At 37.9% G+C, this 19,470-nt stretch overlaps 1 protein-coding gene across 2 annotated transcripts in view; it reads left to right on the forward strand.

Annotated features, from left to right (window-relative positions):
* The window catches only part of LOC145984555 (spermatogenesis-associated protein 1-like), a 148,025-nt gene extending 129,421 nt beyond the window's left edge, over positions 1 to 18,604 (forward strand). For both annotated transcript variants that reach the window (XM_083118204.1, XM_083118205.1), the window contains one exon: positions 16,576 to 18,604. In XM_083118204.1, the coding sequence (XP_082974330.1) occupies positions 16,576 to 16,725 (150 nt within the window). In that variant the 3' untranslated portion in view covers positions 16,726 to 18,604. The remainder of the gene's footprint in view (positions 1 to 16,575) is intronic.
* Positions 18,605 to 19,470: the final 866 nt, after the last annotated feature.

Below are 19,470 nucleotides of genomic sequence, written 5' to 3' on the forward strand. Positions count from 1 at the left end.
CCACACGAACGTATGTTTATCACAATAACGGAATTGTAGGAGAAAAGACTGGGGAGAGGGGGAACGATAAGAAAGTAAAAAATTGTGTGAACACATTAACTATCGTCATTTTACATCCATAGCTGAAATTCTCTTTGCAGGTTGATACATTGAAGGAATATAACTAATATTTCATTCGAGCAGAATCTAACAACATTTTAAGAGGCCAATAGATTTTCCTCTAACGCTACACTTGTTCTTTCTTTTTCAAAACTATGCCTAACAAGGCCACCCGCAGGGTTTTGTTTCGGGAGGGGGGGCAGCAGTGCTTAAACTGAAAGGTGGAGTAATGCTTTCCCCCAGTTAAGAGAATTCTTGTAAATCATCCCCAGCACCAGGCCCGTAGCCAGGCAGGAACATGGGGGGCTCAGCCCCCTGGACCAGCCGTCATTCCCCCTTCGGCACTGCCATCAGCCCCCTTGTAAAACTATTTTGTGTAATTTGTTTCCAGCTCACAACTTTAAGGATAAATCCACAGAACATGAACAGCAGCTATTACATTCGCTCATCTTGTTTATGAGCAGAAGTCTAAGTAGCTGCAAATATTTAAAAGATTATCTAGACTTTGTAAGTTCTTTCATAGGGGGTTCCTTTATCTGTACTTTCGCTACCCCTGTTGCGACCTCCCGTTTAGACAGAAATCTGTGACTTTGATGTCATCATGCAAATTCCCTTCGCATCTGCATCAAATGTCAACAGATCACAGGTTTTGGGAACGAAGGGGAGTGTCATTGCTTTGGCCGGGGGTGAAATGTACTGTAGGCAATGTGATTGAATATTGTGCGTTTTTTTTTTAGTGTGTTATATACATATCTGTATCATCTAAAGTAGTATAGTGTGTGCAGCGTTCCCCAAAGTGTGCGCCGCAAAATGTTACATTATTTTCACTGAAATGATTGCTCCAAATATTTGCTTATTTAGTACTATTTACATGTAAAATGTTTCTGAATTAGAAATATGTGTATATTTTTTAACTAAGGCAAGCAACAACCTAACCACACTAATTGGGCGTTGAAAGTGCAAGATAGGCCCACATTCTGACTAGGGCGCCGCGGAAAAATCTTGAAACACTAGGGGCGCCGGGAAACGAAAAAGTTTTTGAACCTCTACTGATTTAAGTATCAATGAATTAACACCTCAAAAGATGGTTTAGAAAAATGTAGTATCTGTATGATATTTATACATTTCATATAAGTTAATGACCCTCCCGACACAAACATCTTCATTTAATACTGTTATTTTTTTAAAAAAAATGGACTTGGTTTACAAAGCCCCCCCTGATAACCCGTGAGCCCCCCCCCCCGGAGATCAATTCTAGCTACGGGCCTGCCCAGCACTAGGATATTGTATAGGTACTTAGTATGCTGTCTTTCACGGCACCCCTCGCCCATGTTTTCACGCTACAATTTCACCATTAGAATTATATGAAGTCTTCCCACATATTTCGGGGGAGGGGCAGTGACCCCTCTACAGCCAGCCTTGATCCCTTAAACTCGCAGGAGAGGAGTGGGGGGTAGCTTTTTTTTAACCGGGAGAACTCCCTTAAATTTTAAGCTTTTGGGAGATTGGTTTGGTACTGCGTTTGAGTAAATTCGGTTCGGGAATTTCGAGAGTAGTACGTAGAAAAGCTATTTTGCTTCATTTTGCAGAAGCACTACCAAATTTTTCATGTGAACTATTATACCTAGTTCAGGAGGGTGGGGTCGAAATGCGGGGAAGTTAAGAATTTTGTGGCCACAGCAACTGAAGGAAATGTAGATGGTTGAAGTTGAAATTCCTACAGTAAACCTCGGGTAATTGATCTGGCATTGCATTTGAGCGAAATGGGTCAAAGTGTTTCAATCTGGGGTACGAAAAATCGATTGTCCCTATGTTGCGTAAGATTCGAATCTCTACTGATATTTTACGGTGTTTGTCTGGACTACATTTTCGGAGATTAAGAAACGAAGACTCTCGACAATTTTAGATCATCGCCTGGGGCTTAGCTTGGCAACTTGGAGCCAACCCGGGACGGAGTAACTGATGTTTCGAGGCCGTAAAATTAGAACTTTTGATCAACATTTTTCATAGTAGTCAGATACTTTGGATAACTGGTGTATATCACATTTAACTGAATACAGGCAGATGGACGGAAAATGCCTAGAAAGCAACCGTCGCAGTAATCAAACTCTGTTCTGTGATTATGGTAAGTGAAAAACGAAGGATGATATTTTTACAAAAACTACTTTATTACATTGGATGCCAAGCACTACAATACAGTCAGAATCAGGCAGGTGTTCTTTTTGCCAATAAATCGGAAGCACTAACCCAGGAAGTAGTGGGAGATTTGCTGCAATAATACAAATAGGCCAGTCTTTATATATTCTGAAAGTATACATTTCTGAATCAGCAAAAGTCAAGAAGCCTAATTTTTAATAATTTAGAAAGAAAACTTTGTTATTCTTTTGTTTCAACATTAGAAATATGGATTCTATTTCCGAGAAGCGTAAAAACCCTTTAATTATTTTGAATAATAAGATTAGAAATTGCAGAGACTAGATCATATTGTAACATATATTTTATTTTCGTCGTTACTTTGCGTTTTTCCAATATAGATCCATAAAAATAAAAAAACGACTAAATAGTTTCATGAGAGTACCAAAAACCACAATTTAAAGTTAGGGATTAACAAAATCTTTTATTTTACTAAAAGTTCCCTCCCCTAACACTCAATAAGTTTTTATTGATGGGAAAGAAACGAAGCAAAAATATACTTTTCGTGCATCAACCGCTCCAGGTGTATTTAACAAAGTTTTGTAGTTCGTCATATTTAATCGCCTCCCTGGTTTCCAGGACAGTGCTTCAAAGTATTTAGGTGTTGTGAAAATTTAAAATCAAAATGTCTAATTTTAGGGCAGATTATTTGTGATTTACCGCTCCATTTTGGCCATCCGATCATCTCCAATAACGCACTACAGTTTACATATATATATATATATATATATATATATATATATATATATATATATATATATATATATATGAAACCCTTCCATTATCAAACTAACACTTAAAATTGCTGGGAGACATGTTTTTAATATCTGAAAATGAAGACCAAACAGAGATTTAAAAATATCAGAAGACGACTTGACAACAACCGAACGTTTTGAGTAAGTGAACATCAAGCCTCAATGCATTATGATCCATTTTGTGGAAGCAGGCAGAGTTCCAGCAGCTAAAACTTGGACTATGCCGATTTCACGTCTGCAGTGGAGGTGGAGATGATCAGAGGCCTGCACAAGACCTGGAGCAGACCCGTTCGCGAGACATCGCTCCTGAAATGCCATGCAACCTGCGCAACATTCTCGCTTGAGCAGCTTGTATGCCCACCTGCCCAGATCGTTCCTGGCAGGCATTGTAGACCCGCCGGGTACCCGCAGTCTTACGATACCTAGTAGGTCTCAGTTCGTTCTTTCCATCAACTGCAGACCCCTCCCTCTTCATGACGTAGTTGCTTCGAGTAGAAACTGCACCGGGCCCACACCGTTCTGCAGTGTTGCCAACTGCAATAGATTTTCACTACTTAAAAAAGGGAACTCAAAGCTTCGTAAGCCACATCACCAATGAAATGAGATTTACGAATGTTGCTACCCCCCACACACACACACACATTGAAATAGGTTTTCCGTGGCACAGGATCCATAAGTATATGTCGTAAATAACCAATATACGTATATATAGTGATATAGGGCAGGACTAAAACATGTCACGTTCGACGCTGAGGTCGCGAGTCAAACAACACACTGTTCTACTGCGAACACCAGGGCCGTAGCCAGCCAGGGGCATTGCCGTTACCCTCGTTTGGGGGGGAGGGGTGCAAGTACTTGGATAAACGTAACAACAACAACAATCACAATAATAGTAATAAAGTAGCATGAAAGGCATTATTATCCTCATAAATCACGCAAAAAGGGGGTAGAAGTCGGTTCTCACGCATTTGTGTTGAAACAGGGGATTAGAAATATTTTTTTTCAACACGTCAATTTCACATTAGCTAATAATGGAAAACAAGCACACAAACTATTTTTGAAAGAAAGTGCATGATAAATGCATTCCGAATGTATAGATCCACCAACTTATTTGAAACCCTGGCCAGAAACAAGTGGCGCTAGTGTCGAATGTTTAGGAGGGGAGCTCGGGAACTCTGGGGCAAGGGAAGGGATGGCAGAAACACGTGTTTTCCCCCTGTGTTGCCAAATCTAGAAGTGGGCGTGTGCCGTGAAAGATTTGCAAGTAAACAAATATGCAGGCCGAATATTAAGTTTCGTTTCTAGATGTGGTAATTCAAATAACATAGCATAAGAGAGAGGAGGGAGGGGGACACTAAAGTTAAAAACGCCAGCTGTCTCGCAGAAGGATATCAACAATTTAAACACATAACATTAATATTCTAAATTATGTAAACTATATAAAAAAAATTATGTAAAAAAAAAGCAACTTACTTTTGGGTTTTTGCCTCCGGTTGGCCTGGAGGCAGATTATAAGGTGTCTATGCCGGAGAGGTCCGAATTCGAACTTTCGCTGTCACTGTCGCTACTTTCGGAACCCGATTCCAGGTTTATAATCAAAGTTTGAACTTCATCTTCGAGAATTCCATCATTCTTCTGGTATTCTTTTTCCAAACGGATGGCATGTTGGCACATACATTCCCATTCCTGCACTGTGACACTGTCAATTGCACTTTCGGTAAGAGCCCTTATTTCTCTCAAATTTGAACTTACGTTTCGTGAGGCAACTCTTCGCTTTATGGTGCTCCATATGTACTCGATCGGGTTCAAGTCGCAGTGATATGGTGGAAGTCGAAGGACGTGGTGGCCGTGGGTTTTCGAAATTGTGTCAGCTCGATATACCGGATCGGGAAGATTATTTTTTACTTTCAGCAACAATTCGGGCTTTGTTTGTTCGATATCGAAAGTGATGTTATTTTTTAATAGCCATTCTTGAATCTCTAGTTTCTTACTTTTTGTGTTCGGGGCTTTATTGGTTTGAATTGAGTGGTAGTAGGCATTATCCATAACAATGACAGATCTAGGTGGGAGATTCGGAATAAGTTTCTGTTCCAACCACTTCTCGAAGTTCTCGGAATTCATTTCGTTATGGTAATCGCCAGAAGTAGTTTTGGCCTGAAATATATTAAGGGCGTTTGGAACAAACCCCATGGAACCCCCGGCGTGACTTATGATAAGTCTCTGCCCCGGACTGTCGTTTGTGAAGACACCTGACACATCTTCACTCTGCCAACATTTTTTTACTTTGTAATTAGGATGAATCCAAGTTTCATCAATGTAAAAACAGGCCTCCCTTCGTTGCGGAATCTGTTGATCGCACAAAGATATCTTGCTCTCCAAACCACAATGTTGCTTCGTTCAACGAGAGCTAAGCGAGAGTTTCTACATTTTTTAAATTTAAAGCCTATCTGTTTCATAATTTTCCGTAATGTTTCTCGCCCCACCCTAATAATTAATTTCTTCCTTAGCAATAGCTAAAAGTTTCAATATTGTAGGAACTTCTCTTTTCCCTACGTACATTTCATGGATTTTCCATCGCAGTATACACTTATCCATGTCGTCAATGACAATCTTATTTTGTCGAGCACGTCTCTGTTTACCAGGAGTTGACAATTTCTGGTCAGGGGTTTGTAAATCTCTTTTCTCTTTTCAGTTTTTTAAGCAATGAGTCCGACCGTCCCGTTAGATATACTGCTCTCTTTAGGGGTTGATCGCGAGGATAATTCCACCCGTCTCTTTTCTCTTCTTCACACTTCTCGATGATTCGTAGTAGCAAATTTCGCTCACTGCTGTGCACAACTTTCGACATTTTACACTTACTCAAAAACACGTCTACGCACATCAACAACACTCCTCGAATTCTTGAAGAGAGTAAAATTAGCAACACTGTGTCAGCGGAAGTGGGAAGGTTCTTGCCCGACCAGCGCCAGAGCAAATACCGGGGGTGAGAGAAGGGGGTGGGGGAGGCCGGTTAGTTCGCATATTTTCCGAGGTTTCAGAAAGCTTGGTGGATCTATACATACATATGGCATGTAAAATTTCCATCTACAATATTTTCTTTTCACATGGAGCGACGTATTACATAATTAATTCATCCAACTCGTAACAAACCAACATTAATAGCAAATAATATCACGGGCCGCCATAGCATTCTCTGTTTTAAAACTTTTCTCACTTAGATCGTTCGGCGCTCAGGGCCGACTCCCGCTACCCCTTTGCTACGGCATTGAACTTGATGAGACTTGTACTTTAATGTTTGACCCCCACCCTGACCCCTCCGCTAGACAATTTCCGTCCAAGGTTGTGAGCAATGCACCCTGCCCCGCCTGGTTGCGCCACTGCGTGCCTGGTTAAGGCACCATGCAATGAAAACAATTAGTTTTCAGTGAGGAGATTTTTGTTTGCTCGATCATTCATTTAGATAAATGAAACTGTAATATTGCGTGCATTTCCTGGCAATAAGATAAAAACTGCTTACGCTGAACTGAAATTGCTAAGTATATAAATTCTCCTTGGAGAAGAAGCTCCTCCTAGGACTTAGTAGGATTTAGTAGCTACGTAAGTAGGCAACACTGGCTGCAGCCGTCCACGTGGTGATGAAACACCTGGAGCGACACGCTGCCGGAGGGCTGTTTCCTTCCAGCAGGTTTTGCAGGCGCCCGGGTCTTGTTGAATGCCCAGGTACCTTGTAAGCGCAGAGCGCCTTGAAGACCAAGAACCCGGGTAAAGACGCAAGTCGACTCGTTACCGTGGGCAGGCGAGCAGGTAAACCTGTTATCGCGTGCAAGCGGGCAGTGGGTAGGTAAAAGGCAGACTATGCTGGCCTCTAGAGATGATGCTGTAGCTGCCATTGTATGCACACCAGGCAAGGAAGAAGTGCATACACAATGCTTACATGTTATTATAATAATAATAATAATAAAAAAACCTTCTCCGATGCTCTCCGCTCCTGAGCATCAGTGTTCTTTAAAGAGAGCACAAGAGAAAGGGGCATGGTAGTGCATATCTAAGCTTGTTTTATTAATTGACTCTGAAGCAGATGACTCCACACATACACTATGTAGCCAAAAGTCACCAGACACCCAGTGCTGTTCATTCTAAAGACACCAGACAGGTAACTAATAAGATGTAGGACCTTCCTTCGCTATTATTACAGCATTTACTCTTCAGGGCAGGCTTTCCACTAAGTTCTGGTATATTGCAGGTGAATTTTTTCAGGGTTCCCACGCAAACTCCAAATCCATTTTCCTGAGTTTTCCAGAATCCTCATATTTTTTCCAGAGTATTGAATGCACAGTAAATGACTACTATAATTTTATAATGGCCTCCTCCATTTCCCCTCATAGCCACACCATCCTCACCTTCTTTATTACTGTTGTTTTCTGATGCAAATAACAAAACTAGTTCAATAATAAAATAAAATTACACTTCTTTGCATGTAATTAAGAACAAAGATGGCCAGTTTTCTAGAACTTTAAACAATTCTGAAACAATTTCTAACATATCTGATATAGAACATTGAAATATTTTCACACTTTTCATAGATGTTTATAAATGGATACAATATCAATTAATCTGTAATGTGTACAATAATAATTAAGACAAACAAATTATTGGAATTTTTAAAACATATAAAAATGAAGTGACAATTATTAATACCGATTTAAAAAGGAATAATAAGTTACTGAGACTGAAATAAAACAAGAAATGTACTTTATGTCTGATACAGCAAATTAAGAAACTTTACTTCTCAGAAGCTTCAAGTTTTTTTAATTGTTTTGCAATAGTCTTCGCTTCTTCTTGCATCTTTTGTTGTTTGGCTTGTAAAGCATGGATCTCACTTGCTTTACACTTCATTTCTTTCGTTTTGTCTTCCTTGTGTTCACATTTCTTTCTCATCTTCTGCAATGCTTCTTCGTATCTAATACATGCACCTTTAACACTCTGGATCATGTCTTTGCTTACTTCTACATTTAACACTCCTCCTACCACTTTCACTGCATCATAAACTTGCCAAATAGCCATAACAGACTCTTCTTTAAAATTTTCTATTAAAACCTGCTTATTTACAGAAAACCCACATTCCATATATGCATTGCCATGTGATAAAATCAAAACCAACTTAACAGTGCTCCATAACTCAGAGAAGTCATTCTTGCCCTTCATGACACCTGTAAAAAAATAATCTAGTGCATCAGTTTTGATTGCAAAGTTACAAAACTTCTCTTTCAATTCCATTTCACTACTGACATTGTGTAACAATGTCTTAAACTGGCGAATTACTTTATCACCAGTTACAACCTTCATTCTCTTTCTCCTGAGAAGTTCCTGTATCAGGTCTTCCATGCGCTGAGCACGTCACTTTGGAAACTGAGTCATTTGCTTCGGAACTAAACAACTAGTGGCTCTCGTCAACCTGAACTTAAGGGGACTACGTTCCACAATCTTCTATGTTGTTGACTGCAAAAAAAATTCTGCAGCTAGTAAAAAACATAAGCTTCTCCTTTTCATTCACCTCTTTAGCTTCCAAAGCAGCTTTGGCACCAATTCCAATATCAATCTTTGTCAAAGGAATCAAGTTGTCAGAATTCCTGACATCAATTTGCATTAATTTAAAACTATTTTTTGCACTGTTCAAGATGTCATCTTTTATGAATCTCCCCATTACATCTCTAACAACACTTTCTAGGGAGACATGAAGAAATGGGAACATAGGTTTGGGGGTTTGGAACATTGTCAAAAAAGACTCAAATGAGCTAGCTAGAGTCATGAAGAAATTGAGCCTTACAAGCATAAAACGGTCATTAAGGCCTGCCATAATTCTTGACAAACAGTATGATCCCTTGAAACGTTTACTCTGGTGAAAATACTTTTTCAAGTCAGATTAAATGGCTATAGCTCTTTCAGCAATAGTTACATTTTCAACCCACCAAGAAGCACAAAATTTTCGAGGCAGATCAGTCTTGCCAGTAATTTTTGTGTAATCTGCATGCCGAGCTGGAGAATCTTTAAAGAAATAATAGACACATCTAAGAAATTCATTGACACTCCACCCAGATTTCTTGTGACCATGCTGAAAGGCACCATGTATTACATGAAGACCACAGCTACCAACTGATAGGAACTCTAGATCTTCATCATCTGAAACCAGATGTTTAGACAATTCATGGAGAAAAGCCCAATTTACATTTGGTCCAACCATTGATACTTGAACCATTTTTTGAACAGGCAGAGATGACAAAGCTTTTAGAAACGTCCCTAGAAGATCTTTGGCTGTTGCATGATCCAAAAATACTGAGGTGAGGTACCGGGTGGACACTTTATTATCAACTATATTCCAGTACCTCAAAACAATGTCCATCTGTTCACACTGAACAATCTTATTCAAAGATTCATCAAAGCACACAACAAAGGATGAACTCAACAAAATATCGCCTTTAAGAGAATTTGTAAAATATGGTGCTAATCCATACAAAATTAAATATGACACATTCGTAGGACCAAATGTAAACTGCTGAGCAATCTTGATATCTTTACACATCTTCTTGAAAATGTCTCCTAAGCCTGCCTGAAAATTAAAGGAACAATGGCCCATGACCATATTTTTAGAGCAGTGGCGTATGCTGGTTTAAACTAGTGGGTAATCTCCGACACTTGATTCATCCACCCACTCCTGAAGTCTCCCTGCAAATTTACCTCAACATCCATACAGGATTTATGAATATATGTGTGAAAAATTTTACCTTATTGTTGCGACCACTGTTGAATAATTGTTGTGATTGCACTTGCAGTTAATCTACGTTTAGAATTTCAAATTATAAGTTGGAATCATTGCGTTTTTTGTTTATATATTTTACATTCAAACATCTTTTATCATTATGATCATTGTTAATCTAAAGAGGGGGGAAAAGCAACTTAAATTACCTAATATATGTGTACATATATATATAATTTATTTCTGATAGCCACCCAGCGTCGAATAACATGGGTACCTGGGGGAAACCCTGGGGGGTAAAGGCGGTCAGGGGCGTGATGCTGATCACATCACCCCCACTCATGACCGGATCAAGAAAGTGTGGGGCGTTACCCCCACACCCCCTATACGCCTTCATGGCGTGGTGCTAAGCACAGGGGAACACTTTACCTTTTTTTTTTTTTTAGCTTTCCCTTTTAAAAATTATTCATTTCTGTGAAAGAAGTACTCTCACTGGTTTTGAAGGCTACAAAGAAAGTAATCACGCATTTTAAAATACAAAAATGAAAAAAGTAAGCATATAAATAGTTTAATTACTTCATTAATCGATTGATTAAACTGTTATTTGACGTCGCTTTTCTGCCACTTTTGGCTAATCACTACGAGTGATGATATGACATTGATGAAGGGACATTTACAAAGAACACCCATGCCTAGACCGGTATTCGAACCCTGGAGTTCTGGTGTCGTAGGGAGCTGTGCTAACACTCCGCAATGGAGGTCGGTGTAATAGTTTTTTTTTTCCTTTGACAATATCTGTTGAAATAGCAGAGATCAGGAAGACAGAAGCAAACGTAAAATGAGAATTTTCATAGAATTGGTTCGCAAATGTTGTTCAGATTTCTCTGTTTCTCGCGCATTTTCAGATGTATTTTCTCTTCTTTCCTTTTCAGTACGTAATTTGTGAACCCAAAACCTGTTTCCTGATAAATTTCCCTGTCGTAAACAACACAGCTCCTACGATACAAAGGCCATCGGGGAAGAATGGCAGAAGAGGGTGCCAGCCAAGGGAACGGCAAAGGCTCTGGGGTGGAGAGTGCGACCGATGGACTCTTTCCAGAAGGAGCTTACCCTTGCCACGGAATAACCGCGCCTGAGAAGCAGTGTTTCCTTCCCCTCCCGTCAAGGGTTTTAAAGGGAGCCGGTGGAATCTCACCCTGACGTCACCAGATTCCACCAGCTGGAGAAAAAGCCTCACGGACATTCCGCGGCAAACGGTTGAAAACATTCGCGCGCTGGAAGCAAAGAAATATGTGATTCAAAGATTGGTTCGGAAGAATATTGCGAAGAAATAAAAAACAACTTTTTAAAAAATTATAGCCGGGTCATCTCCGATTACCTAGGTGACCCAGAGTATACGCCGCTGTTTTAGAGTCCACATAATTTTTGCTGCTCTTACATCTTCATTCACAACAAAATTTTCCAAAGTAGATTTTGGTTCACTTGGTGAAGGAAATGAAAGTGTTGACTCTTCTAACTCACTTTTTACTGCAGCACTGGAAGGTTTATTTTGGCCATCAAACTTTGTGCTTGGTAGGAAATAATTTTTCACAGATCGATGCAACTGAGCATCAGTATTTATTTTGTGTGCAGCACTTTTTGAATGACTTACTATAGCTTGACGTCCCTTGTTACTAAGTTCAAACACTTTTTTACAAGTTTTACACTTTGCTTGTGTCCGATTGTCCTTTACGTCCTCTAGCCACTTAGACCACTCTGGGTTGACACCTGGATCAATCCACAGGGGATTAAAACTAGTGTGAAAAGTAGACATACTTCTCCTGAGCCTTTAAATACCAACTCTACAAATATCCTGCGAGAAACATGCTTTAAAATTGGTAACTATGAGTGACAGTGATAATGACAGGAACAAAACAAGCCTAATCTAAGATGAAGAAATGAGGAATGCTAGTACGTAATGGTAAGTTAGTGACTGTTGCAAGTGCAAATGTGATGGGGGGGACATGTATACACCATTCGACTCCCCTTCACCTCATGATATTCAGTTTCTGGCATATCTGTTGAGAAAACTATTTCACTATATGATATTATGATATTAATGTATAGACCTTGGATTCTTAGGTTCTAAAAAGTGTGCTTTTAGGTTCCTAAAATAGGCTCTAAAAATCCTAAAATAGGTTAAAAAATCCTAAAATAGGTTCTAAAAATCCTAAAATAGGTCCTAAAAATCTTAAGTTTGGCTCGAAAAATTCTGAAGTAGGTTAAAAATAATTTATAATAGTTCAAAATTCCTGAAGAATGCTGATTAGGTATAGTCACTGGCAATGAAAATGGGACACCTACAGCCTATCTTGCATAACATTATGTGTGTTGCCTAACCCTACGGTGATGGAAGAACTTACCATTGGAAATTTGCTATTAAAATCCACTCTTCGCCATATAGTTAGGCAACAATCTTTTTTCATGTTACCCACAGTCAAACTCCGTAATTTTGTCTGTGAGGATCATCTTATATGCAGAAAATAATATTTCAACAAAAACAGTCATTTAGTTTGTAAGGCGTGAATGCCACAAAGCACCGAAGTGACGCCCAAGTGATCAAGACCACACAGATCAGACCACCTTGGATTGTACAAGTAACAGTGGCACCAGACATTTTGCCTTGTTTAGAGCTTTGAAAAATCACCATGGACTTGGAGGAAGGGAAATAGACAGAGAGTATGTTTCAAACACGTTCATCATTCAAGTTTTTTTGTGAGCAAACAAAGCAAATTCCTCTGTGTGACATAAAAATCCTGTAAAACCTTTAAAAATATATAAAAACCTAAAAAAAGGCTTGATTTAGGTGCATAAACCTAAAATAGGTTCAGATCAGCTGGTCCTACAAGTAATTCCATTTTACACATATGTGAGCTTTTTTGAGGCATGTAAAAATTCACATGTCATGTCATGATTATAACAATAGTTGAACATGATCAAAAACTTAAAATATGAACGAGTATTTATGAACAGTACATAATTCATATATGGCACTAGTAAGTAAATTTTTAAAATTCTGTTCTAAATGCAGTAAAAACACAATCAACAATATTGTACACAAAAGATGGCAGAAAATAAATATTTCCCTAAACAGGACACTCAACTTTTTTACTATTTTGTAAAAAAAGAAAGAAGAAAAAACTTCAAACTACTCCATAATAAGGGAAATCAGATGAACACTGGTTAACTTTAGACATCAGGTTATCTTTATTATGCACTTTCCACATCTTGAAATATATTTTATGTCATGTAAAAGATTGAAGTCGGCGAATTAAATTTTATAAAGGGCAAAATTTATGAGGGTATACACTTGGTCACCAGCCCTGGAATCACGTTTAAAAATAAGAAACAGACAAACTAATAGATGTGAGTTTATTGCTGTAAGAGAAATGCTACAACAGCCTGGACAGGAGCATATTATAATCCCTCAGTTTTGCTTCATTGGGAACCATTAATCAATTACAAGATTTTTACCATTCGTCCTGTAGCCTCGTGAATAGTTCATGGGTGGTTTTCGGTCGAGTGGGTCTGGCACGCAACCGACGCTCCAGTTCATCCCAAAGATGATCTATGGGATTCCAGTCGAGGCTTTGAGTGGGCCAGCTAAGCACATCCACCTGATTGACCTCAAATGACGATGCAACGGACCATGCTTTATGGACAAGGGCATTATCGTGCTGATAGAGAAAAGGGTCCATTCCAAACTGTTGCCACAGTGTGGACAGCATGCTATTGTCTAAAATGTCCTCATAAACACGACTGTTTATGTTGGCTTTGAACAAAACTACTGGCCCGAGCCCAAACCAGGAAAAACAGCCCCAGATCATGACACTACCGCCACATTCACTTGGGTGTCCTGCGACTTTTGACTATGTAGTGTACATAGTTAAGATTTTACTAATATTGTGTTGGAAAGTAATACAATTATATTCCCTCAATTAACACATACACCACATGTACCTAGATGACAGCCCTCTCCTGAATAACCAGCCTCATTCCTTCTAATGTACTATGGAGACAGACAGTGTATGAATTAATCATTTCGCTTAGGGGGATGGTGTCCAATCAATACCGTATTTGTTATTTCATTTCCCGGGGGGAGGGTTGAGTATGCAAATTTGTATGTTACCAGTTAGTAAATTACACTATTGCCTTCCAGTTCTCAGTACCTAGGTCATCAAATCTTATGATGATAATATTTACTGTAATTTAGCATAGGCGTGCGCATGGGAGGGGCAGTTGCCCCTCCTAATACTCTTACTTAGAAATTTAGTGTAGAGAAATCTTATTACCGTTAAACAATATTATTGTCTTTAAGATATTAAGTATTTTCAAGCCGACGAATGTTCCAAGCAACTATGGTAGGTTTATTTCCAATGAAATTGGACTATCTCACTTTGTTCTCCAGCAAATTACCTTTTCTCAAGACTCACGCATTTTATTTGTTAACCTAGTTGTGCTACACTCATGTGGTCGCAGAATAAATTGGCCACACATTGGAAATGAATAAATTATGTATAGTTGTTCTAAATCGGCTGTACAAAATCATGTTCATATGTAAATCAGTGTGAACCACAGAGAAGGAAAATAAATAGGGAGGGGAACAGAGAACATTTGTGCCACAGAAGCTGGAATTCTCAATATAGAGTGATTTTCGGTGGGTCCCCATTTTAGTACCCATCAAGACAACAAAAGTGAGATGAAATGAGGTATTTCTTTCTCCCACTGAACTTTCGTCAAGGCTTTTGAGATGATGAGATGTTGATGAGATAACATCCCTGGCAGGAATTTTAACAAACAACCTTCTGCCAGTGATATATATATATTTTTGTGTGGGAGGAAATTGCTGGCATCCCCCATTAATTTGCACACTGGCTGTATGTTGGAAGTAAATTGGAAATAGTAACAGGCTGCAGTGCTATCAAATTCGAGGGCGAAAACACACAATTACATCAATATGATAACATATATTTACCCCCATGACTTTCCATCACAAAATCCACCTAACTTATCTAGATTTTAAAAAAAATGGTCCATTGTATCAAAATTTAATCAAAATATGCCGGGAATGTGTGAATGCAGTTGGCCATCACTTTGAACAACTCCTACAGCACAGGTTAGTACTCGCTATGCAATATAAATACAATTTTATGCATGCTAAAGATATGTGCATAAAAATAAGCGGGATGATGCGGGTCAAAAATGATGGCATCTGTGCTGTGCCTTGCTGTTCTGCAGTCACACGCTATCTCGGCCAGGAGCCAAAACAAAAGCACGGTATATGCTTTCAATTTAATTTTCTTTGATGGGGGATAAAAATAATTTTCTTTACTGGGGATAAAACTTTTTGTGAGGGGGAAATCCCTGGCATCCCCTCTCTCCCTGTCAATTTGCACACTGGGAACAGAAATGAATAACAATCAACAGTTTCTGCATATCCTCATCAGACATAGGGAACAGTGCATGCTAGAAACCAAATTTGTACCCTAATGCCAACAGTTTTCATTAAGTATGATAGCAATCTACAGTACTGACTCCATCAGTGAGACAAGAAGATAGCCTTCTTGGTGTACACCAGAAACCTCAGCTGCTTTCGAAATACAACATTCATCAGCTAGTTCTAGTTCAAAATTTGATCTAGCTTAACACTCCATTAGAACTTACTTTAATCTTGCACCGTGGCCATGTGGCCAAATGCGTCAGGTTTTGGCCTCGAGCAAAAGAATCAGCGTGTGCTGGTTCAAGTCTCCTGGGGAAAACATAACTTTTCTCCTGAGATTTAGGCCAGTGTATGGGACTGGTGGTCACCCACCATCGTGAGGAAATTAGAGCTACAAATGAGTAGCGTAACCCTGCCACAGAAACTTACAACAATGCCTTGTAGTTCATTGTGCTGACCACACATCACCCTGTTACTGGTTGGATGATTGCCCACCTCTGCTGAGGCATGTGGGAGTGAGGCCGGAAGTCAGTAGGTAGGCTGTGGCCCTCACGGGCTAATGTGCCATGGGTGGTTGTGGTGGTGGTGGTCGTCGTCTTTGTTGTCGTCATCATTATTATAGAACTTACTTTATCACTAGAGAAATCACAAAATCATCAAGAGCATATCACATCCTTGGAAAGCATAAATGAAATTAGAAGTAATTGGCTCAAACAGGATTATGTCTGCTGATGGAAGACCATATAGAACAAACAATTGATTATCTTGCCACCTACCACATGACTATCCACTCCACTTCAATCTCTGCAGAGATTTCAAAAACTGACATTTCTCATCATTGTTCATTCCTAACACACTTATTTTAACATTTTGAGTTTACCAGCAACATTTTGTTGGGTGATGATAGAGCCAGGATGACAATTCACAGCACTTTTTTCTCTAGTTTCTGAATACTACTACTACTTTATATTCCTGTAGGACCCCGAATTGTCATCATGACATCCACCAAGACAGATCTCTTATCAGAAATAAAATATGCAAGTGCTTGGACTAAATGCAAAAGTGTAAACCATATGTACATGGAGGAGTATACAATAGCAGTCATTTATTATTTTTATTGTGTGATGTACACTGGATAGAATATTATGTTGGAATTACCTAAATCTTGGGACACTTTTTGTCTCATCAAGGTGCTTTGTTATTTCATTTATGAATGTATGCTATACTGTAGATGATGTTTAGACAACTTTAAAAATTTCAATTTCAATGTAGTATAATATATGTATTTCTTACAGCTGAAAAAACAAGCTGAAAGGGAAGTGCGGCAACTTCGTCATGAACTTTCTCAGAAAAAATCAACAGTATCTACAATAAGGTCACAATTACTTGGAACAGTTGGGCACATCCCAAATGGAAGGAATAATTTTTTGGGAGTAAATCTTTAGCCCAGGCCTTTATTGAATGCAAATACTTAAAAAACTGAAGGAATTAACTACTACAGGACATCTAAACTATCAATGTTTTAACAAAATTCATCTGCCGAAAGAAAACAATCTCTCAATGTATATTACTCTACAAATGTCTAAAAATCATAATTTTCCAGGTGTAAATAATATTACATGAATGAATGTAATTTCATCTTCATGAGTACTCATCTGGCCAACATACTTGTGCTCACAAAATTATAAGCCATTTCTAAAATTAGTAATATACTGTATTAATCTGACATGTTACACAATAATGTGTTACAATGGCCTACTCCATAATCCTGGTACCATCGGAAGTAAATACAGTATTTGGCAGCATGAAAACAACTAACTGAATTAAAGTTACAAGATTCACTGGTTTCCATTTAAACATTGTTATCACTAGAAATTTTGCTACAATCCAAAAAATACAGTAACCCTCTCTGTGAGGGTTAATAATAAACTCACCCCCTCCCCCTAATAATGCAACTAACCTACCCCCTAGTTCACTGATTGTTATTTCAGAGTCAAGGGGTTGGTGTGGCTTTATTTCCTTTAATAGATAATCTGTTTTGAACACGTTTAGCCAAACCCACCAGTCTCATCACTAACCTCAGAATAAAAAAATGAAAAAGCGTTATAATCAACAATAATGCTCTTAGCTTACATACTTTCTCAGAAAATTAAATGATTAGAATACATTAGTGTTTCCCAAAGGCCACGCCCCATCATTTTCCTGTGTAATTGCCAATATACAAGGTGTTGCAAATTTTGAGAGAAAACTTGGGTATTAACAGAAAAAACCTGGGGAGAGGGGGAGTAGTAAAAAACTTTATTTCTATTTTTTTTATTACTTTCTGTTCTAATTTCACAACTCTCAAGAGTTATGTAAGGAACTGAAGAAGTTTGCAATTTTTAAAAATCACCCAGGTCTTTAGTTATCACTAAAACTAATACCTTTACCAACACAGCCATAAATGATTTGTACATTTTGTATTTTATTTATTTATGTATGTTCCTTATGAATTTTCTAAAATATGTTGACAAGGAAAATGAATGGTTAAAACCCATTCATAACCACATAAATATCCTGAAAATACAAGGGATTTTCTTCATGCTTGCTTAAACAAATTTTTAGTCAAATAAATGATTTTCACATTCCCATTCATACAAAGGAAGAACTTCTTTTTATATTCTCCTTGGTTGTTCACAAAATAAGGATTGTGTGGTCATCATTTCTTGCAAATGTTCTACTAATTGCATTAAAAGACATTGAACCTTTTATGCAGAATAAAGATATGTGAGGTTTGTAATACCATAACTTACAATTTTCACAAAGGATTGAGATTCTTTTTTGTGTGAACCATAAGTTTATGAGAATAAACTTACAACAAAAAAAAATGTTATTCCATAAACACTAGATTACAGGTACACCAATAAAAAGATTGAAAATGTTTAATACATTTTCTAAAATATTGGTTAAGTACTCACTGTGCCAAAATGACTAAGTAATTTTTACTGGTAAAATTAAAGATACACTTGCGAATTATTTCTTGGCAAGTTATAAATGTGATTATCTGTAACAAATATTTCCATCTTGATTTATATTTAAAACTAATGTTTTTTTTCAATATCAACATATAATATTTTGTGTATCTTGTTAGCAAAATCAGAATAAAGTGCCTATAAGCAGGAATAGATAAATGTTCGAAGCAAAATCTAGCAAATTTTATGAATATAATAATTATTTAGATTGAAATTAAGCATTAAAATAAAACATTGTGATTTTTATCTATATTTGTATATTGCATATTTTATGATAATTCAAATTACAAGATATCATGTGAATAATGTTAAATATCCTCTGTAATTTTTGTGTTGATAAATGAAAGATGATTAAATTAAATATAAATAGAAAAACAATGCATGGTTAATTTAGCATATTTTCCATGGGTTAAAATTTCACAAGACACGTGATTTGCTTAATTTCAACATAAATTTAGCCATTATGCTATTCAAACCCCAAATGTTTACCATTACAGGTGGCTTAATATTTTTTAGTCTGTTTTAAGTCCACTTTATGCTCAGATAGGCTGATCAGGACAAGACTTACCACTTAAAGTGGGAACCGATCCACTATGTACCTACCAGGTATCTAACCTGGGACCCCCTGATTACAATCCAACTGCGTTACCACTACATGATCATAGATTGTTGACTGTGCCCATTTTTCAAAATTTCTAAATCGTCTTGATAATCTGTGGGAGTGATGTTCATTAAAATATTCCACAACAAGAATGGTCTCCACAAGTTTCCTTGGTTATCTCCAATCAAGTCACCCACAATGAAAAATATTTGAGGTTCCAACAGCATCATGGTTAAAGTTGTGTTGAAATTAAGAGCATCATGTTTCTCGCGAAATTCTAACCCATTTTGATATGTTGTATGACCACCTTTCCATTTAAGAAAATTAAGTTGCTGACCTTCATGGCAAAGTGCTGTGATGCCAACTGTCCCGGGTTCAAATTCCAGCCTGGGCATGGTGTTCCTTTTGAGTGTCCCTTCATCAATATCATCACATCACCACTCATACTCATTATCGTGATTAGCCAAAAAGTGGCAGAAAAGTGACGTTAAATAGCAAAAATCAAATCAATGAAAATTAAGTTGACTCCAAGATAGTCTCAATGCTGATTATATACCCCATACCCCAAATCACCCTGC

Source organism: Lepisma saccharinum, chromosome 2 (genome assembly GCF_977018435.1).
Source record: "Lepisma saccharinum chromosome 2, izLepSacc3.1, whole genome shotgun sequence".
NCBI lineage: Eukaryota > Metazoa > Arthropoda > Insecta > Zygentoma > Lepismatidae > Lepisma > Lepisma saccharinum.